This window comes from Panulirus ornatus, chromosome 21, assembly GCF_036320965.1.
Source record: "Panulirus ornatus isolate Po-2019 chromosome 21, ASM3632096v1, whole genome shotgun sequence".
Taxonomy (NCBI): domain Eukaryota; kingdom Metazoa; phylum Arthropoda; class Malacostraca; order Decapoda; family Palinuridae; genus Panulirus; species Panulirus ornatus.
This window is the reverse complement of record NC_092244.1, coordinates 14062727-14086381: the sequence shown is the minus strand read 5'-3', so window position 1 is coordinate 14086381 and position 23655 is coordinate 14062727. Positions and strand designations below refer to the sequence as shown.

The following is a 23655-nucleotide window of genomic DNA, read 5'->3' as shown; positions in this document are numbered from 1 at the left end:
TGTATATACATGTGTAGGCGTTTATGTATATACATGTGTATGTTGATGGGTTGGACCATTCCTCGTCTTTTCCCTTGCGCTACCTCGCTGACGCGGGAGACGGCGCTTAAGTCTAATAGAAAAAATGAATCACTGAAGGCTTCAAAAACACATTCTTATTTCATTATCGTAAAAAAAGCCTGAAGTAGAGGGCTGGAGAGTTTTTTATTGCAATAGTTCCAACATTATGTTACAATTAAGAAATAACAGTTTACAGAAAGGATGTTCACGGAGTCTGTGAAAACTTCTTAAAAGCATTTAGCAATTTCTCTTCATTAAGAAAATGATACAAAACTTCCACTATTAGCGCGAGAGTATAAAACAAATTACGAAATGTTCGTTAAGAAGTATTAGACAACTTAATGTTTTAAAGACCTAATATAATATGTCGGGAATTAAGAGTTCCAGCGAGGATGTGTTGAGAATTAAGGAGTTGGATAGAAACTGGTTTATAAGAGTCGAGTCTTGCGTAAAGGTTAATCAGACTTCAGAAAAAAAGACCAATAGAATAAAAACGTGTGTTCGTGGTTAAGACTCGAACACAGCCGAGTTCCGAGTCGTTTACCGGGGTGTTCACAGGTCGAGATCTGATATGGACGAGTTGGTTTAGCCTTCCACACTGACCCTCCTCAACACGGTATTCCCAGGCCGCCAATCCCTCCAGTTCTCCCTCCCTGGACGCTCTTGCCCAAGAATTATTCTGTACATAATTTTTCTTTCACCCGTTTTCTTTTTGGATAATGCAAGAGTGAGGGGCTGCGCCATAGTTCACAATGAACTTGGCCTGGTGGTAGCATATATATATATATATATATATATATATATATATATATATATATATATATATTATCCCTGGGGATAGGGGAGAAAGAATACTTCTCACGTAATCCCTGCATGTCTTAGAAGGCGACTGAAAGGGAAGGGAGCGGGGGGCTGGAAATCCTCCCCTCTCGTTTTTAATTTTCCAAAAGGAGGAACAGAGAAGGGGGCCAAGTAAGGATATTCCCTCAAAGGCTCAGTCCTCTGTTCTTAACGCTACCTCGCTAACGCGGGAAATGGCGAATAGTATGAAAATATATATATATATATATATATATATATATATATATATATATATATATATATATATATATATATATCCTGTGGCACTTTATCCCAAAACCAAGGAAATATATAGTGTGTTTTGTGATGAGAAAAAAACAATAATGGTTGTATATCATTCCATATACACCAGTACATCCTGGTGAAGTGGGGAGAAGGAATTCTACCCTCGTATCTCCATGGACGGGAGGCGAATAACAGAAGAACAGGAACGAGTGGCTGGAAATCGCCCCTTCCTGAATTATCATTTTTATGAACAAAAAAAAAAAGGAAAAATGGAAGTAAGGGATTTTTTTTGTTGTTGTTGCTCGAATGTTGGGTCTTCGTCCCCGATGTTACCTGGCTAAGGTTGGGTAAAGAAAAGTAGTTATAAAGTAGAGAGAGAGAGAGAATGAAAGTATATATATATATATATATATATATATATATATATATACACACACACACACACACACATGAGGAAACTGAAAATACGAAGTGTCATTCGCTTTCGTCTTGACAGCGTAATATACGAAAGCGTTTGACACCGTAATATCCGTATTCTTGTGATATTACCTCCATCATATGCACACTCGTTACCTGTAATCACATCATCAGGGGAGATACAAGAGAGAAATATAACAATCAGTTGATATACATCGAAGAGACGAAGCTAGGACGCCATTTGGTAAACATGTGTCAACTGACTGTTATATTTGTCTCTTGTATCTCCCCTGATGATGTGATTATTACACGAAAGTGCACTTGGGAACTTATCGTGTTTCATTTTCCCCGTGGACTCATAGGAATATATTGATCACGCGCAAAATTGTGATCCTTTCCAATATATATATATATATATATATATATATATATATATATATATATATATATATATATATATATATATACACACACACACACACACACACACACACACACAGGGACCTCTGTCTATTGTGTGTGTGTGTTGCTGTGTCTGTGTGTGTGTTATCAGCTGACCCATATTCACACCCTCACCAACCGACGTCCATCACACGAGTCGGTCTATCACTGGTGCCTGACTCACACAGGGATACGTTACCTTCTTTGCAGGCACAATGACCTGGCGTGGAACGTGCGCATGTTCCTCCACAACAAACTCCACTCCTTCAACCTCTCCAGTGACCTGACCAAGCAGAAGCCCTGGATGAAGTCCCCTTTCTCCCACACGGACCTGCCCAGGCTCCACCGTGGGCAGGTGGCAGCTCAGGTGAGTGTCAGGTGGCAAACAGGTGGCTCGGCTAAGGTGAACCCCCTCTGGTTTCTGTGCTCCCAGCCAACCTACAGACTCCTCTTTTCTTTTTCCATTTTTCTTTTTCTTTTTTTTTTCATGCCTACATGCTCACAATTATTCATATGCTCATTTAATATTCATGGCCACCCATCTCTCTTCCTCCCCGTTGCCATAAATGCTCGTTTTCAAAACCCGAGTTCGTTCTCTCTCTCTCTCTCTCTCTCTCTCTCTCTCTCTCTCTCTCTCTCTCTCTCTCTCTCTCTCTCTCTCTCTCTCTCTATCTACTCACTTTGTCTCTCTCTTACATTCCACAGCCCCGTCTCCACGCTACATGCTCCTTCCGATATGCTCATTAAACACGCTCCCTCTGAGTGTAATCAGTAATTCCTCCCCCCTGTGATATGCTCGTTCATATGCTCCCGTCACTATGATCACAAGTTTACGCCACCTTCAGTATGCTCCTCCTCCTTCAAGACGCTCCCATGCGCTCTCCGAGTGAGTACATTTCTTAACCACACGCTCGCTCGCTCGCTTTGCATCCTGCCACCCTCTGCCTCACTCAGTATTCCGCGGGGCGTCTCCCACCTCCCTCACTTCCCTGCGTGGAGGGGCATAGGATAAGACCCCTGGGTGAGGAGGTGTCCTCAGCACAACCACCGCCTCCACCCCTACTAATCTCTCCTGAGGACACGGTGAGGCAGTGTCCTCAGCGCCACGACCTGCACCACCCTTACCAATCCTTCCTCAGGACACAGTGAGGCGGTGTCCTCAGCACCACGACCTGTACCACCCCTACCTCAGGATAGTGAGGCGGTGTCCTCAGCACCACGACCTACACCACCCCTGCCATTCTCTCCTCAGGACACAGTGAGCAGTGTCCTCAGCTCCACCCCTGCCAATCTCCTCTCAGGACACAGTGAGGCGGTGTCCTCAGCGCCACGACCTGCACCACCTTGACCAATCCTTCCTCAGGACACAGTGAGGCGGTGTCCTCAGCGCCACGACCTGCACCACCCCTGCCAATCCTTCCTCAGGACACAGTGAGGTAGTGTCCTCAGCGCCACGACCTGCACCACCCTTACCAATCCTTCCTCAGGACACAGTGAGCAGTGTCCTCAGCTCCACCCCTGCCAATCTCCTCTCAGGACACAGTGAGGTAGTGTCCTCAGCGCCACGACCTGCACCACCTTGACCAATCCTTCCTCAGGACACAGTGAGGTAGTGTCCTCAGCGCCACGACCTGCACCACCTTGACCAATCCTTCCTCAGGACACAGTGAGGTAGTGTCCTCAGCGCCACGACCTGCACCACCCTTACCAATCCTTCCTCAGGACACAGTGAGCAGTGTCCTCAGCGCCACGACCTGCACCACCCCTACTAATCCTTCTTCAGGACACAGTGAGGTAGTGTCCTCAGCGCCACGACCTGCACCACCTCTACCAATCCTTCCTCAGGACACAGTGAGGTAGTGTCCTCAGCGCCACGACCTGCACCACCTCTACCAATCCTTCCTCAGGACACAGTGAGGTAGTGTCCTCAGCGCCACGACCTGCACCACCTCTACCAATCCTTCCTCAGGACACAGTGAGGTAGTGTCCTCAGCGCCACGACCTGCACCACCCTTACCAATCCTCCCTCAGGACACAGTGAGGCAGTGTCCTCAGCGCCACGACCTGCACCACCCCTACTAATCCTTCTTCAGGACACAGTGAGGCAGTGTCCTCAGCGCCACGACCTGCACCACCCCTACTAATCCTTCTTCAGGACACAGTGAGGTAGTGTCCTCAGCGCCACGACCTGCACCACCTCTACCAATCCTTCCTCAGGACACAGTGAGGTAGTGTCCTCAGCGCCACGACCTGCACCACCTCTACCAATCCTTCCTCAGGACACAGTGAGGCAGTGTCCTCAGCGCCACGACCTGCACCACCTCTACCAATCCTTCCTCAGGACACAGTGAGGTAGTGTCCTCAGCGCCACCCCACCTAATCATTCATCAGAATGGAACAATTTGTCATTACCTCCTCACACCTCATTTCCCTCGTACTCTCAACGTCTCCATCTCCCTCGTCTCTTCCTCCTCCCTCTCTTTCTCTTTCTTTTTCCTCCTCCCTCTCCCTCTATTATCTCCCTCCTACTTCCTGCTGCTGTCTTCCCTCCAGCCTATGCTAAATTCAGCGCAGCACGGCAGCATAAAGCTGATACATCGGATCCACAGTTCCCTCTCATTATCTCACATTCACATCATTATCGGATGTCCCTTTTTTTGAATGTTTTGGATCATTTCGTGGCATTACGAACCTCCGTTCGGCTCAGCGTGATGACCCTCCGTCGGCTCAGCGTGATGACCCTCCGTCGGCTCAGCGTGATGACCCTCCGTCGGCTCAGCGTGATGACCCTCCGTCGGCTCAGCGTGATGACCCTCCGTCGGCTCAGCGTGATGACCCTCCGTCGGCTCAGCGTGACGACCCTCCGTCGGCTCAGCGTGATGACCCTCCGTCGGCTCAGCGTGATGACCCTCCGTCGGCTCAGCGTGATGACCCTCCGTCGGCTCAGCGTGATGACCCTCCGTCGGCTCAGCGTGACGACCCTCCGTCGGCTCAGCGTGACGACCCTCCGTCGGCTCAGCGTGATGACCCTCCGTTGCCTCAGTGTGATGACCCTCCGTTGCCTCAGTATGATGAACCTCCGTTGCCTCAGTGTGATGAACCTCCGTTGCCTCAGTATGATGAACCTCCGTTGCCTCAGTGTGATGAACCTCCGTTGCCTCAGTATGATGACCCTCCGTTGCCTCAGTATGATGAACCTCCGTTGCCTCAGTATGATGACCCTCCGTTGCCTCAGTATGATATAAACCTCCGTTGCCTCAGTGTGATGAACCTCCGTTGCCTCAGTATGATGACCCTCCGTCGCTTCAGTATGATGACCCTCCGTTGCCTCAGTATGATGAACCTCCGTTGCCTCAGCATGATATAAACCTCCGTTGCCTCAGTATGATGACGACCCTTCTGAAACGTCTATCATAGCTGTATTTTTACGATGACCTTTACTCTGTTTGCTTAACGTCAACTTATGGAATTCCTTCGCGATTGTTGTGGTCGCTGGTTTCAACCCTGGAGTTCATCCTCACAGTGCATGTGTCGCTTCAGGTATGACACTCGACCCCAGATCAAATGATGGATCTGTTTGGTGGCCTTGTATTACCGCAGCTGAGGCACAGCTGCTCTCTTACTGCAACTGAGGCACAGCTGCGCACTTATTGCATCTGAGGCACAGCTGCTCTCTTACTGCAGCTGAGGCACAGCTGCGCACTTATTGCATCTGAGGCACAGCTGCTCACTTACTGCAACTGAGGCACAGATGCTCTCTTACTGCAACTGAAGCACAGCTGCTCACTTACTGCAGCTGAGGCACAGCTGCGCACTTACTGTAACTGAGGCACAGATGCTCTCTCACTGCAACTGAGGCACAGCTGCGCACTTACTGTAACTGAGGCACAGCTGCGCACTTATTGCAACTGAGGCACAGCTGCTCTCTTACTGCATCTGAGGCACAGATGCTCTCTTACTGCAACTGAGGCACAGCTCTGATACAACAACTGAGGCACAGCTGCTTCCTTTCTGCAACTGAGGCACAGCTGCTCTGCTTCCTCTGTGGGTAGTGGCGGCCTTAGCATTGTCAGTGCATCATAGAAGTACACAGCAGACCCACCCCACACCCCATGGCCCAGCTTGATACATTTCTTAGCCAAAAGTGAAGACTTGTTCCAGCAGGACAGTTCTAGGTGTTTGTACAAGTTTATAGTTCAATACTGACTCCAACTGACGCTCACGTACGTACTTGTTGATATGTCCTCTTAACATACACTTGTAAATTGTTCTTTAAAGATCAAGTTCTAAGTCGTCTTCAAGTCCTGAGTGTACTTCCTTATGTTTACCAGTTTTTTTTTTTTTATTTCAGCAGTCCCTCTGCTGTACGACTAAACTCTTTTACGAAAGGCTATCTGTATATTTCAAGCATTCACGTGTCTGTATATTCAAGACACTGTCTGTATATTGTCAGAAATCATTTTTGTAATAACTGTACGTTCTCAGAAATCCTTTTTGTAATAACTGTACGTTCTCAGAAATCCTTTTTGATATCTGTACTTTTTCAGGAATCGTTTTTGATATCTGTACATTATCAGATGTCATTTTTGATAACTATACATTCTTAGACATATTTTTTTGATAATTGTACATTCTCAGATACTTTTGATGACTGTACTTTCTTAGATATATTTCTTTTGATAATTGTACATTCTCAGATATCATTCTTAAAAACCGTACCTCCTCTGATATCATATTTGATAGCTGAACATTTTCAGATATCATATTTGATATCTGTACATCGTCTGATATCATATTTGGTAGCTGTACATCCTCAGATATAATTTCTGATATCGTATTCAACAGCTGTACATTCTCAGATATTTCCTAACACCTGTACATCCTGTGATATCATATTCAACAGCTGTACATCCTCAGATATCATTTCTGATATCTGTACATCCTTTGATATCGTATTCAACAACAGTACATTCTCAGATATCATTTTCTAACCCCTGTACATCCTCTGATATCATATATCATAGCTGTACATCCTCAGATATCATTCCTGATATCGTATTCAACAGCTGCACATTGTCAGATATCATTTCTGATATCTGTCATCCTCTGATATCATATTCAACAGCTGTACATCCTCAAATATCATTTCTGATATCTGTACATCCTTTGATATCGTATTCAACAACAGTACATTCTCAGATATCATTTTCTAACCCCTGTACATCCTCTGATATCAGATATCATAGCTGTACATCCTCAGATATCATTCCTGATAACGTATTCAACAGCTGTACATTCTCAGATATCATTTCTGATACCTGTACATCATTTGATATCATATTCACCAGCTGTACATCCTCAGATATCATTTCTGATATCTGTACATCCTTTGATATCGTATTCACCAGCTGTACATTCTCAGATATCGTTTCTGATATCTGTACATCCTTTGATATCGTATTCACCAGCTGTACATTCTCAGATATCATTTCTGATATCTGCACATCCTTTGATATCGTATTCACCAGCTGTACATCCTCAGATATCATTTCTGATATCTGTACATCCTTTGATATCGTATTCACCTGCTGTACATTCTCAGATATCATTTCTGATATCTGTACATCCTTTGATATCGTATTCACCAGCTGTACATTCTCAGATATCATTTCTGATATCTGTACATCCTTTGATATCGTATTCAACAACAGAACATTCTCAGATATCATTTTCTAACCCCTGTACATCCTCTGATATCATATATCATAGCTGTACATCCTCAGATATCATTCCTGATAACGTATTCAACAGCTGCACATTGTCAGATATCATTTCTGATATCTGTCATCCTCTGATATCATATTCAACAGCTGTACATCCTCAAATATCATTTCTGATATCTGTACATCCTTTGATATCGTATTCAACAACAGTACATTCTCAGATATCATTTTCTAACCCCTGTACATCCTCTGATATCATATATCATAGCTGTACATCCTCAGATATCATTCCTGATAACGTATTCAACAGCTGCACATTGTCAGATATCATTTCTGATATCTGTCATCCTCTGATATCATATTCAACAGCTGTACATCCTCAGATATCATTTCTGATATCTGTACATCCTTTGATATCGTATTCAACAACAGAACATTCTCAGATATCATTTTCTAACCCCTGTACATCCTCTGATATCATATATCATAGCTGTACATCCTCAGATATCATTCCTGATAACGTATTCAACAGCTGCACATTGTCAGATATCATTTCTGATATCTGTCATCCTCTGATATCATATTCAACAGCTGTACATCCTCAAATATCATTTCTGATATTCTGATATCTGTACATCCTTTGATATCATATTCACCAGCTGTACATTCTCAGATATCATTTCTGATATCTGTACATCCTCTGATATCGTATTCACCTGCTGTACATTCTCAGATATCATTTCTGATATCTGTACATCCTTTGATATCGTATTCAACAACAGTACATTCTCAGATATCATTTTCTAACCCCTGTACATCTTGGTCCGCAGTTCTGGTCGGTGTACGTGCCATGCGAGTCCCAATACCTGAACACTGTGCAGCTGCTGCTGGAGCAGATCGACGTGGTGAAGCGCATGATCGCCAGCAGCCCGGGAGACACGGTCCTCGTCAGGTCGTCGGCAGGTGAGGCGAGGTGGCCTGGCCAGGGAGGCGCCTGGTGAAGGGAGAGTGAGGAGGCTGGCCAGGGAGGCGCCTGGTGAAGGGAGAGTGAGGAGGAAGGACTCCCGCTGAAGGGAGAGTGAGGGAGGAGGGACTCCCGCTGAAGGGAGAGTGAGGAGGGGGGATTCCCACTGAAGGGAGAGTGAGGAGGAGGGATTCCCGCTGAAGGGAGAGTGAGGAGGAGGGGGTTCCCGCTGAAGGGAGAGTGAGGGAGGAGGGGTTCCCGCTGAAGGGGGAGTGAGGGAGGAGAAGTGTGCTGAAGGGAGAGTGAGGGAGGAGGGATTCCCGCTGAAGGGAGAGTGAGGGAGGAGGGATTCCCGCTGAAGGGAGAGTGAGGAGGAGGGATTCCCGCTGAAGGGAGAGTGAGGAGGAGGGGGTTCCCGCTGAAGGGAGAGTGAGGGAGGCGCCTGGTGAAGGGAGAGTGAGGAAGGACTCCCGCTGAAGGGAGAGTGAGGAGGAGGGACTCCCGCTGAAGGGAGAGTGAGGGAGGAGGGACTCCCGCTGAAGGGAGAGTGAGGAGGAGGGACTCCCACTGAAGGGAGAGTGAGGAGGAGGGACTCCCGCTGAAGGGAGAGTGAGGAGGAGGGATTCCCGCTGAAGGGAGAGTGAGGAGGAGGGGGTTCCCGCTGAAGGGAGAGTGAGGGAGGAGACGTGTGCTGAAGGGAGAGTGAGGGAGGAGGGATTCCCGCTGAAGGGGGAGTGAGGGAGGAGACGTGTGCTGAAGGGAGAGTGAGGGAGGAGGGATTCCCGCTGAAGGGAGAGTGGGGGAGGAGACATGTGCTGAAGGGAGAGTGAGGAGGAGGGATTCCCGCTGAAGGGAAAGTGAGGGAGGAGGGATTCCTGCTGAAGGGAGAGTGAGGGAGGAGACGTGTGCTGAAGGGAGAGTGAGGGAGGAGACGTGTGCAGAAGGGAGAGTGAGGGAGGAGACGTGTGCTGAAGGGAGAGTGAGGGAGGAGACGTGTGCTGAAGGGAGAGTGAGGGAGGAGACGTGTGCTGAAGGGAGAGTGAGGGAGGAGACGTGTGCTGAAGGGAGAGTGAGGGGAGAGTAGGGAGGAGATACCTGATGATGGGAGTGAGGGGAGACATCCACTGATGGGAGTGAGGGGAAACCCCTAACGAAGGGAGGGTGAGGGAAACACACCGAATGAAGGGAGACATCCACTGATGGGAGTGAGGGGACACGCTTCAGAGAGGGGTTGTTGGAGGTGATGCTGGAGAAGTACATCTTGAGGAGGAGTTGAAGGAAATGCTTCAGGGGATGAAAAAGAAATCGTGAGGGGAAGACATGTTAGAGGAATGGGAGTCACGAAGAACTGCCTCTGGAGGAGGACGTGAGGGGAGACGGGATGAGTGGGAAGGGGAGGATACCATACAGAAGGGAGAGGAGGCATGTGCAGTGAGGGGAAGACAGCTAAGAAACGGAAGGGAAAGACGCTGTAGGGAGATATTTTAAGGTTAGGGATGAGGGGAACACCACAGGGAGATTAGTGAGGGGAGACACCTCAGGGAGATTAGTGAGGGGAGACATCTCAGGGAGATTGGTGAGGGGAGACATCTCAGGAAGATTAGTGAAGGGAGATAGATCTTGGGGAGTAGTGAGGGGAGATAGATCTTGGGGGTAGTAAGGGGAGATACCTCATGGAAGATAGCGAAGGGAGACGCTTCATTGAAGGTAGTGAGGGGAGACACTTCAGAGAGGAGTGAGGGGAGAAACCCCATGGAGGATAGTAAGGGATAGGCCCCCTCAGGGAGGGTAGTGAGGGGAGACACCCCACGGAAGTAGTGAGGGGAGGCACCCCCGACGGAAGTAGTGAGGGGATGCACCCCGACGGAAGTAGCGAGGGGAGGGAACCCCGACGGAAGTAGTGAGGAGAGACCCCGACGGATGTAGTGAGGGGAGACACCCCGACGGAAGTAGTGAGGGGAGACACCCCCGACGGAAGTAGTGAGGGGAGGCACCCCGACGGAAATAGTGAGGGGAGACACCCCGACGGAAGTAGCGAGGGGAGACACCCCGACGGAAGTAGCGAGGGGAGGCACCCCCGACGGAAGTAGCGAGGCGAAGAACCCCTCACCCTGGGGAGGGGAAGAAGAACCCCCCACATCAAGATGACTCTGGACGAGTCTTCACGAGACGCTCCAGTAAGACCTCGCGAGACGCATCTCGCGAGGTCTTCCCGCTATTTTACCGGACACAGATGGGACCATATCCACCTGGCGACAGTTTATGGTGGTCGGCCACCTGGGATTCGCCACAGTGTGCTGGGGTGTTACCACCAGCCCAGCGGGGAGGGAGGGAAAGAGAGATTCGTCGCGCGGGAGGGAGGAGGGAGGGAAGGAGAGAGAGATTCTTCGCGCGGGAGGGAGTCGCGTGGGAGGGAGGGGGAGGGAAAGAGAGATTCGTCGCGCGGGAGGGGGGAGGAGGGAGGGAAAGAGAGATTCGTCGCGCGGGAGGGAGGAGGAGGGAGGGAAAGAGAGATTCGTCGCGCGGGAGGGAGGAGGAGGGAGGGAAAGAGAGAGAGATTCTTCGCGCGGGAGGGAGTCGCGTGGGAGGGAGGAGGGAGGGAAAGAGAGATTCGTCGCGCGGGAGGGGAGGAGGAGGGAGGGAAAGAGAGATTCGTCGCGCGGGAGGGAGGAGGAGGGAGGGAAAGAGAGATTCGTCGCGCGGGAGGGAGGAGAAGGGAGGGAAAGAGAGATTCGTCGCGCGGGAGGGAGGAGGGAGGGAAGGAGAGAGAGATTCTTCGCGCGGGAGGGAGTCGCGTGGGAGGGAGGAGGGAGGGAAAGAGAGTTTCGTCGCGCGGGAGGGGAGGAGGAGGGAGGGAAAGAGAGATTCGTCGCGCGGGAGGGAGGATGGAGGGAAAGAGAGATTCGTCGCGCGGGAGAGGGAAGGGAACACCCGGAGGGAACTATACGGCAAGGCTATGTACTCACTCACTCCATTGTGGAAGGAGGTGTCAAGTGAAGGCAGGAGGGAGGAAATGGAAGGGTTAGTTTTGACACGTGAAGAAAGAAGAAGGTGAGAGAGAGAGAGAGAGAGAGAGAGAGAGAGAGAGAGAGAGAGAAGGCTCTGTTGTTAGGAAGTAACTTTGAGGAGGAGGAGGAGGAACTTTGTTTCAATTTGTTTCCGACAAGTTACGGTGAGGTAAGAAGATTCTGTCCATGTTGAGGATGATCTCAGCAGGGGAGGGGATCGGCGGGTCTGTGTCTGTGTACGTGTGTCTGTGTGTGTGTCTGTGTGTGTGTGTGTGTGTGGGTGTGTGTGTTTGTGTGTGTGTCTGCGTGTCTGTCGTGTGTCTGCGTGTCTGTCGTGTGTCTGTATCTGTCTGTGTGTGTGTGTGTGTGTGTGTCTGCGTGTCTGTCGTGTGTCTGCGTGTCTGTCGTGTGTCTGCGTGTCTGTGTGTGTCTGCGTGTCTGTATCTGTGTGTGTATGTGTGTCTGCGTGTCTGTGTCTGTGCGTGTGTCTGTGTGTCTGTGTGTATGTGTGTCTGTGTGTCTGTGTCTGCGTGTCTGTCGTGTGTCTGCGTGTCTGTATCTGTCTGTCTGTCTGTGTGTGTGTGTGTCTGTGTGTCTGTGTTCCAGGTGAAATTTGCAGTACGAAAGGGAACTCAGTTCTCAAGACGTGAATCTCTCTCTCTCTATCAGACTTTAGCTTGAAATTGAGAAGTTACTCATACTTTACAGCGAGTGTGAGTATGGTGTGACCGCGAGATTATTATTCATTATTATTATTATTATTATTATTATTATTATTGTTATTATCATTATTATTATTATTATTATTATTATTATTATTATTATTTTGATCGTCTCTTGACTCCCGGGTGCTGATCACGGGATCTGATCATCTTGCTCCACACGGCCACAAGGTACACGTCAGCTGGCTCTGACGTGGCACCTCCCGACCACGTCTCCTGTCCAGGGGGTACGTGGAACGACGAGGAAGACCACCACCACTACCACATGAGGACGACGAAGACCACCATTACTATATGACGACGAGGAAGACCACCACCACTACCACATGAAGACGAGGAAGACCCCCACCACTACCACATGAAGACGAGGAAGACCACCACCACTACATGACGACGAGGAAGACCTCCACCACTACATGACGACGACGAAGACCACCACCACTACATAACGACGAGGAAGACCTCCACCACTACATGAAGACGAAGAAGACCACCACTACTACATGACGACGAGGAAGACCTCCACCACTACATGACGACGAGGAAGACCACCACCACTACATAACGACGAGGAAGACCTCCACCACTACATGAAGACGAAGAAGACCACCACCACTACATGACGACGAGGAAGACCTCCACCACTACATGACGACGAGGAAGACCACCACCACTACATAACGACGAGGAAGACCTCCACCACTACATGAAGACGAAGAAGACCACCACCACTACATGACGACGAGGAAGACCTCCACCACTACATGACGACGACAAAGACCACCACCACTACATAACGACGACGAAGACCCGCACCACTACATGAGGACGACGAAGACCACCATTGCTACATAACGACGAGGAAGACCACCACCACCACCAACACATGACGACGAAGACCACCACCACGTAACGATGACTAGGACCACCATCACCATTTAAGGACAACAAGACCATCACCACTGCTTCATAAGGACGAGAAGGACCACTACATGAGGACGACACGGACCACCATCACCACTACGGACGACGACCAACGCAATGTTAGCCAAGTCTTCAGGGGTTTACAACGGCAGGGTACTGGCTGACGAACAGACCCCGCTTGAAGTAGTGGTTGAGGAGGGAGTAGGGTGGAAGAGATGTGGGATCTTATGGAACAGGTATGGCGTGGAAGGGAAGGGAAGAGAGGGTGGCCGGTGGGAAGAGAAGTAAGCTCATTTAACGTCTGTGAAGAACATGATTAGTATCATGGTTAGGGAAGTTTGCTAGAGGGAGTAACGATGGGAGGAGTGTGGGACAGGGACGTGTGGGATGGTTCAAATGATGGGAGAGGGATTGGGGGGAGGGGATGGCCTATTGTAAGTGGGGGAGTTGGGTGTGTCGATCAAAGGACGGGAGAGGGATATATGTATGATGGCAAACGGGAGAGAAAACTGTTTATATATATATATGTGTGTGTGTGTGTTGCACGGAGTACACAGTCTTGTCCAGAACTTTCTTCTTCTTAGGGAGTCTGTCATTTCCCTGCTCCAGAGAGGAGTGCAGCCACGCGCCATGTAAATCTCTCTCTCTCTCTCTCTCTCTCTCTCTCTCTCTCTCTCTCTCTCTCTCTCTCTCTCTCTCTCTCTCTTCTGTTCTCTCTCTTCTCTCTCCTCTCCTCTCCTCTCTCTCCTCTCCTCTCCTCTCCTCTCCTCCTCTCTCTCTCTCTCCCTCTCTCTCTCCTCTCTCTCTCTCTCTCTTAGCCATAAGGCCATGGTCTGCTGACCCACCCACCCTTCCCTTTTTGGCCCGCAGGGATCATGGAAGAGTTCCAGCGCGGGCGTGTGGCCAGCTTGATGGGCGTGGAGGGCGGCCACGGGCTGGCCAACAGCATGGGCGTCCTGAGAGCCCTCTATGACTTGGGCGTCCGGTACATCACCCTCACACACAAGTGTCACACCCCGTGGTAAGTCTAAACCCCCCCTCTTATGTAATCGAGAAGGCGAGGGAACAAATCTAATTAAGAACATTGGGTAGGGTTAGGGCACAAAGGGGGCGTGGTGGTGGTGGAGGAGGGAATGGAATTGCGGACAGAGATTGTGAATACAAGAGGCCATGTTATCACGTCGGGAGGCGTGTGCAGAAGGCTTGTTACATTGTGAATGGGATCACGTTCGGAGAGAGGACCGCTGTGCTAGCCGCATTCTGATTTTCCAAACCAGGCCGAACCCTTCCCATCTGGGTCTCTCAACTCCCCCCCTGCCAACACCTTTTCTCGTTCGATCACCTCCATAAAAGACAAGTCGTCCAGATTCAGCTAAAAGCTTTGTAGGATGGCATCAGCTATGATCCTCTGTGGGCTTCGTTTCGATGCTTAATTTTTTTATCCAAATGTTTTTGATATGAACATTTTTTTTTTTAATGCTTGTCATAAGTTCATGGTGCGACATTTTTTGTACTACTGAATCAAAACATGAGACGATTATGATTATCATCTCAGATAGTAACTTTGGATTGAATCCCTCAATTGATACCTTAGGATCCCACGCCTATTCTTAATCACTTATGGAGTTGCGATCTTGCCTTACATAGGCACACACACTTCGTCCCTCTCTCATGACCTGGAACGTATATAGGTACCGTAAACCTCATAAACGGCTTGGGCTTATTTAGGGCTCAAAAAACAAGTGAAGAAAGACTGTAACACCATAACGAAGCGTTTGGAAACCTCTGTGTGTGTGTGTGTGTGTGTGTCAAATGGACAATAGCTGTAATAGAGTATACAGAGGGCGTTCGAATACTTAGATTTTGGTCGTAAAGTGTAGAAAACCACCCCCTTTTTTTTTAGGTCTTCGTTGCTGTGTCTGGCAGAATATCTAATGCCTATTACTCAAGTTAACGAGACAGCTCGAGAAATAGAAGCACCCCGGCCTGGCAGGTGGGTTTAAGAATACCACACATCTGTCATGAGGACAAGAGGCCCACACGTTTAACGTAATGTGTAAAGTCGGTGATAAACATTGACTCTGGCCACTTTGAAGTCATGAAGGAATGGGTAACGGATGATGCAGATCGTCTCAAAAAGGCGAGGAGGTCTACATAGCAAGTCTCTTATGTGTGACAGGAAATTTCATACGTAATTCAAGAAGTAGATTTTTCGTACAATAATTCAAGAAGGAAATTTTTCATACGTAATTCAAGAAGGAAATTTTTCGTACGTAATTCAAGAAGGAAATTTTTCGTACAATAATTCAATGAGAAAATTTTTCATACAATGATTCAAGAAGTAGATTTTTCGTACAATTCAAGGAGAAATTTTTTCATACAATGATTCAAAAAGGAAATTTTTCATACAATAATTCAAGAAGGTAATTTTTCATACAAATGATTCAAGTAGATTTTTCGTACAATGATTTAAGAAGGTAATTTTTCATACAAATATTCAAGAAGTAAATTTTTTTTTTCTATGCAAAATTTAGTCGATCATGTAAAAACAATGTGTTCACCTTTGGTAGTTATAACAATACTATGAAAGACAGCGGGAGGCTAAATGATACACACAACCCTACAGTTTTATTAAATGTTTTCCGACAATGCATTGCCTTTTTGTAGAATAAACAAGAGGGAACAAATATTTTTGTATAATGATCCACGCATCAGGGATTCCAAATGGTTCGAAAACTATATATACAGTGAAATATATTTTTCAGACATATTTGCCATTTCCCGCGTTAGCGAGGTAGCGTTAAGAACAGAGGACTGAGCAGTAGAGGGAATATCCTCACTTGGCCCCCTTCTCTGTTCCTTCTTTTGGAAAATTATAAACGAGAGGGGAGGATTTCCAGCCCCCCCGCTCCCTCCCCTTTTAGTCGCCTTCTACGCCACGCAGGGAATACGTGGGAAGTTTCGTTTCTCCTCTATCCCCAGGATATATATATATATATATATATATATATATATATATATCCCTGGGATAGGGGAGAAAGAATACTTCCCACGTATTCCCTGCGTGTCGTAGGAGGCGACTAAAAGGGGAAGGAGTGGGGGGGCTGGAAATCCTCCCCTCTCGTTTATAATTTTCCAAAAGAAGGAACAGAGAAGGGGGCCAAGTGAGGATATTCCCTCTAAGGCTCAGTCCTCTGTTCTTAACGCTACCTCGCTAACGCGGGAAATGGCGGACAGTATAATATATATATATACGTGTATGTGTGTGTGTGTGTGTGTGTGGGTGTGTTGCAGGACTGCGAATGAACAGTCCGCTTGGGCGAGGCTTTCCCATCGTGTTCTTGGTGAGAGAGAGTTACACACGCTCTCCTCCAAGAATATCTCACTCCAAAGACATCCATCAGTTCCCTGCTGCCGGTCCACAACAACACATGGAGTTACGGCACAGCTTACGGCAAATTCACATAATAACAAACCAATTAATAATGTCTGTCCCCCGTTTTGATTGCCAGCTTGGGATGAGGGAGAGAGAGAGAGAGAGAGAGAGAGAGAGAGGAGCGGTGATTGTAGAACTTTTTGGCCTGGCTCTTAATTCGCCCTCGCGGGAGGTGAGGGAAGAGGTGGAGTAACGTGTTCTCATCCTTCTTCCCTCACAGGGCGGAGTGCTCGCAGGCTGGTCCCTCACCGCCCAACACCCGTGGCCTCACCCCGTACGGGAAGGTAAGTGGAACACCGTCCTCCTCCTCCTCCTCCTCCTCCTCCTCCTCCTCCTCTTTTTCTTCGAGGGTTTCTTGTCTTTTGCCCAGCCTTTCCTTTCCTTTTATCTCATTGTTATTATTATCATTATGAATTATTATTAATTCATAATTATCATTAATGTTATCGTTATTATTATTATTGTTGTTGCTATTATTATTATCATTATTATTATCATTATTATTATTATCATTATTATTAGTATTATTCCTGATGTATTTAGATTGGTTTCTGTTTACGTTTTTTTTTTCTCATTTCTGTGCCTTTCTTTACTTCTTCCATCTTCTCTCTCTCTCTCTCTCTCTCTCTCTCTCTCTCTCTCTCTCTCTCTCTCTCTCTCTCTCTCTCTCCTCTCATCTTAATAATCTGATTTCCTATATTCGTCTTCTTTATCTTCGCTGAGTCGTCTGCCATAATTCGCCCACCTTGCCTGAGTTCTTTTATCCTCCTCATCTTGATTTCTGACTCCTTGTTTCCATTTGTAAGTAACCCCCTTCCCAGACCTTTTTGCTTTCCCCTTTATCTCGAGTTTTCCTAGGCACCAGCAACGGGAATCACTGCTCGAGTCACAAGCAACGGGATTCACTGCTCGAGTCACAAGCAACGAATCACTGTCCGAGTCACAAACAACGGGAATCACTGCTCGAGTCACAAGCAACGAATCACTGTCCGAGTCACAAACAACGGGAATCACTGCTCGAATCACAAGCAACGGGAATCACTGCTCGAGTCACAAGCAACGGGAATCACTGCTCGAGTCACAAGCAACGGGATTCACTGCTCGAGTCACAAGCAGCGGGAATCACTAGCTGAGTCACAAGCAACGGGAATCACTAGCTGAGTCACAAGCAACGGGAATCACTGCCCGAGTCACAAGCAACGGGAATCACTGCCCGAGTCACAAGCAACGGGAATCACTGCTCGAGTCACAAGCAACGGGAATCACTGCCCGAGTCACAAGCAACGGGAATCACTGCTCGAGTCACAAGCAACGGGAATCACTGCCCGAGTCACAAGCAACGGGAATCACTGCTCGAATCACAAGCAACGGGAATCACTGCCCGAGTCACAAGCAACGGGAATCACTGCTCGAGTCACAAGCAACGGGAATCACTGCTCGAGTCACAAGCAACGGGAATCACTGCTCGAGTCACAAGCAACGGGAATCACTGCTCGAGTCACTAGCAACGGGAATCACTGCTCGAGTCACAAGCAACGGGAATCACTGCTCGAGTCACAGGCAACGGGAATCACTGGCTGAGTCACAAGCAACGGGAATCACTGCTCGAGTCACAGGCAACGGGAATCACTGCCCGAGTCACAAGCAACGGGAATCACTGCTCGAGTCACAAGCAACGGGAATCACTGCCCGAGTCACAAGCAACGGGAATCACTGCTCGAGTCACAAGCAACGGGAATCACTGCTCGAGTCACAAGCAACGAATCACTGCTCGAGTCACAAGCAACGGGAATCACTGCTCGAGTCACAAGCAACGGGAATCACTGCTCGAGTCACAAGCAACGGGAATCACTGCTCGAGTCACAAGCAACGGGAATCACTGCACGAGGCACCATTAGCAGGAATGACTGTGCATCAACTCGAGAGACTAATAGCACAGCACTACACTTCCGTGCTGACACAGGGCCTTGGAAAACATCAAGCAGCTCTCTCTCTCTCTCTCTCTCTCTCTCTCTCTCTCTCTCTCTCTCTCTCTCTGTTACACCGTCCCTCCAGACTCAATTATGACTAAACGTGTTCAGCAAACAGGAAACTTGTATCCACTCACACACAACTTGATATTTTGATGATCGCCGAATCGGATCACGCCCCATCATTACGATCTGAGTCGTCCCATCACGTTTGCCCTAACGTGGAACTAAAGGACCTCTTCAGCCACTTGATGGCGTACGTGAATTTACATCCCTCTTGCATATTTTTTTGTTACCAGACGACGTCCCGGGGTCCTCCTGTAGCGGAGGTAGCTGAAGTCGCTCAAGTTCGACTTCCTTCCGCATTTTAGCGTCGGAAGGAAGCGTACCTACGAAATTTAGTCGCTTCTTATGTCGGTGTGAATTGCGGAGTTACGTACCCCTCAAAAACAGCAGCAGGAGACGATCGAGGTCTTCTCCTACCGGTACGGTCAGGGGGTAGACGACCCCACCATTCATGGTCTTCTCATACCGGTACGGTCAGGGTGAGACGACCCATTCATGGTCTTCTCATACCTGTACGGTCAGGGGGAGACGACCCACTATTCATGGTCCTCTCATACCGGTATGGTCAGGGGTAGACGAACACCAAGACGATCCATTCATATTATATTCGTCGTGTACGGAAGTCAACCAGCGAAGATGTGATGTATATATATGGGTGTGGATCACGCCCGCGTTATCCACCCCCCGGTAACATCTGAATGTTGTAAGTCGTGTGTGTGTGTGTGTGTGTGTGTATTTTCCGGGCCCAGAATGGGGGATGTAAAGAATGATTTTTTTTTCCTCCTTTCGTTCATTTATTTTTGTTTATTCATAATAGATGTAAAGTGTTGCTCGGAAGATGAACCTGGATGAAGAATGTATACATGACCTGGTTCACTTACCTGGTTTTAAGAATGTATACGTGACCTAGCTGGTGACCTTGCCTGTCTGAAGAATGTATACGTGATCTGGTAAACTTACCTGGATAAGAATGTATGCATGACCTGGTAAAGTTACCTGGATAAGGATGTATGCAAGACCTGGTAAAGTTACATGGATAAGACTTCATACATGACCTGGTAAACTTACCTAGATAAGGAATGTATACATGACCCGGTTAACTTGCTATTAATCTGAGAAAGGATCTTATTACAGCGAATTTACTTTTTGCGGTATTTTTGTGCATGTAAAAGAGAGAGAGAGAGAGAGAGAGAGAGAGAGAGAGAGAGAGAGTTTGTGTAAGTAATTGAATAACGGTTTCTTGAATCTGGCAGCCACTGGGCTGAAAAATACGCAGACGAGATATTACAGAATTGGGGAAGTCGGTAATAATAACTAATTAACTGATCCTAAGAGATTATGATCAGTGTGTGTGAGAGAGAGAGAGAGAGAGAGAGAGCATGTTATTTATGATTGCTATTTTGTTTGCTCAGTGGAATTGTAGATAGTAGGGGACAGGTAAATACCAACACGACTTGATGTCCACTGCAGGTCTCCCTAGATCCCTATTTAATAGCGTGTTGGAATCGTCCCAAGTTCATCATTCTGTGAGAGGATCTCATTAAGGATGGCGTCTTGTGTACACCTGCAGCCAAACACTGTACGGCAACACACAGCAAAGCTGGGAACATCTGCCACAAGACATCAGCAACATACAGTGTTGACACTCCCACCGCGTCAGTATGGTAACGTCTTGAATATGATGTTCACTTCTGGTCTCCGGACTACCAAGAAGAGGATGAAAGAAAACGAGGTCTAAAAAAGGACCACAAAAGAAATTGTGGATCGTAAACAAGTCCGCCATATGAAGACAGTGTGAGAGGCCTAAGTCATTTTGCTCTCAGGAAGTGTAGACTGCGGGGGATCTTAATCCAGATTTTTTGAGCCAATTTTTGTGTAGATTTGACGCTGTAGATTATGAAGAACTTTATTTTGAAATACAAATATAAGTGCGAGAACATACGGCTTTAAACTTAAGCAAGAATAGCACTAACGTAAGAGGAAGTTTTGATGCTAATTACCGTCAGATATTCTTTATGCCAAGACAACTGGTGCTTTCTAATTAGGATGAATATCTCATGAGTGTGAGCTTTACTGAATGAAGGTTAACAAAGATTTATATGTATAATGACACGTTTTCTTTCATTCTGGGTTTCGTTGACAGACCTGCTCAATGGATTCTTCCCAGAAACTCGAATTGTATAAGATGATATAGATTAGCAGCCAACAGCTGTTCCTTTTCAATCCATCTTGTAAAATTCCACGTTTCGAGTGCGTTAACGATATTCTGGGGGTGGAGAAAGCCCTATTAACTCTTACGACGCTAACTTCATCCATCTAGAATAGAGACTTTAGATAATATTCTAGTATATTGGCAGATAACCTCGTCATAGGTCAATAGTCTTTCCTGCTATCTGATTTCCCCTATGTGCTCCTACGCGTATCTGAATCTATATTTAAGTCTGTTCACTGTTTCTCACCTTCTCGCACCATCTGAAGGTGATGCTGTACTGGTTTTGAATTACTGTGTAGTAATATTTACAGAAAAGATTAGATAAATAAAAAAAGGTCGTCACATGTGATTACACTCTTCACATAACGTCTGTGGTGTGATCTGACCTCTGTTTACCTCATTACCTAACCCCAAACCACAATAGTCAAGTCTACCCTCATCATCTGACTTATTCAACCTCATCATCAAACCTCCAGTTGTTATATGCTCATTTGACCTTCATTTGCCTCATTTAACGAACCTCGACTAACTCGTCATGTGCGTGCACCTCCCACCCTCCTCATACAAACACCTACTCCTCCTCCCTCCGCCTCACCTTGAGCCCTTATATCGCTGTCAACCTCGGCAGGTTGCTCCTCCTGCTCCCTCCGCCTCACCTTGACCCCTTTATATCGCTGTCACCCTCGGCAGGCTGCTCCTCCCTCCGCCTCACCTTGAGCCCTTATATCGCTGTCACCCTCGGCAGGCTGCTTCTCCTCCCTCCGCCTCACCTTTACCCCTTATATCGCTGTCAACCTCGGCAGGTTGCTCCTCCTGCTCCCTCCGCCTCACCTTGAGCCCTTATATCGCTGTCACCCTCGGCAGGTTGCTCCTCCTGCTCCCTCCGCCTCACCTTGAGCCCTTATATCGCTGTCACCCTCGGCAGGTTGCTCCTCCTGCTCCCTCCGCCTCACCTTGAGCCCTTATATCGCTGTCACCCTCGGCAGGAGATGATCCGCGAGATGAACCGCCTGGGACTGATGGTGGACCTGTCGCACGCCTCCGGCCACACGGCGCGGGACGTCCTCAGAACCTCCCACGCCCCGGTCATCTTCTCGCACTCGGCCGCCCGCGCCCTCTGCGATATAGAGAGGAATGTGCCCGACGACATCCTCAGCTCCCTGGTGAGTGAGTGAGGTCGAGCTCGTTTCTGGCTCTCTGCGTCCTCAGTGGTGTAGCTCCTCTCTCTCTCTCTCTCTCTCTCTCTCTCTCTCTCTCTCTCTCTCTCTCTCTCTCTCTCTCTCTCTGACCTGGGTGTAATCTTATTATTTCTTCGCCTCTTGAGTGACCTTTCCTCGCGTATTTATTTATTCCACCGTCAGGTCACTTGCAGGTGTCTGACGGTGGTCACCTCCTCGCTCTGGCCTAGAGGGAGCCCCCCGAGTCAGCTGAAGTCCTCATTCCAGGTCACATTAGTTCACCTGCAGGGGGCGGGGGTAACCTGAAGGAACCTGATTTTGACAGTGGGCGAGTTGGGTCACCTTAGCTGGCCTTGCTGGCTTGAAATGACCTAAGGTTGACCTGACCTACTTTCTCCTGTTGCAGGCGGTGAACGGGGGGATCGTAATGATCAGCTTCTACACCAACTTCTTGACCTGTGGCGAGGTGGCTACCATACAGGACGTGGTCGGTACGTGTTCTAAGGGCTACTGAAAGTCATGTTACTCGTTCATAGATTTTTATATGTTTATCATGACCATATAGAGCAGGGTAATATATATATATATATATATATATATATATATATATATATATATATATATATATATATATATATATATATATTCTTTCTTTCTTTCTTTCAAACTATTCGCCATTTCCCGCGTTAGCGAGGTAGCGTTGAGAACAGAGGACTGGACCTTTAAGGGAATATCCTCACCTGGCCCCCTTCTCTGTTCCTTCTTTTGGAAAATTAAAAAATATGAGAGGGGAGGATTTCCAGCCACCCGCTCCATATATATATATATATATATATATATATATATATATATATATATATATATATATATATATATATATTCCTATGAGTCTACGGGGAAAATGAAACACAAAGTTCCCAAGTGCACTTTCGTGTAATAATCACATCATCAGGGGAGACACAAGAGAGGAATATAACAGTCAGTTGATATACATCGAAGAGACGAAGCTAGGACGCCATTTGGTAAACATGTGATTGTCCATGTGTCTCCCCTGATGATGTGATTATTACACGAAAGTGCACTTGGGAACTTTTCGTGTTTCATTTTCCCCGTGGACTCATAGGAATATCTTGATCACGCACAAAATTGTGATCCTTTCCAATATATATATATATATATATATATATATATATATATATATATATATATATATATATATATATATGATCAAGCTGAATTGAAATAATCAACAGTGGAAGACTGTTCCGAAAATCTTGCAGAGTTCTAAAACATATTTTGAAACAGAGACATAGTAAACAAAACTTCAGGATAATCAGTATTGCATTCGTGTATGATGTGAAGTCATTTATAGTATCTTTGTTCCATCGTATCGAAGTGCTGGTTGACGAATAGAATGGGCAACTTCGAGTCTGATTCACTTATACATG

General features: G+C 47.3%; 1 protein-coding gene across 1 annotated transcript in view; it reads left to right on the top strand.

Moving 5' to 3' along the window:
* Positions 1–23655, top strand: part of LOC139756387 (dipeptidase 1-like) — a 37394-nt gene that overhangs the window by 7298 nt on the left and 6441 nt on the right. The window contains exons 3-8 of the mRNA XM_071675788.1: positions 2215–2371; positions 8558–8690; positions 14216–14366; positions 17002–17065; positions 22016–22192; positions 22614–22698. Coding sequence (XP_071531889.1) covers positions 2215–2371; positions 8558–8690; positions 14216–14366; positions 17002–17065; positions 22016–22192; positions 22614–22698 — 767 coding nt within the window. The remainder of the gene's footprint in view (positions 1–2214; positions 2372–8557; positions 8691–14215; positions 14367–17001; positions 17066–22015; positions 22193–22613; positions 22699–23655) is intronic.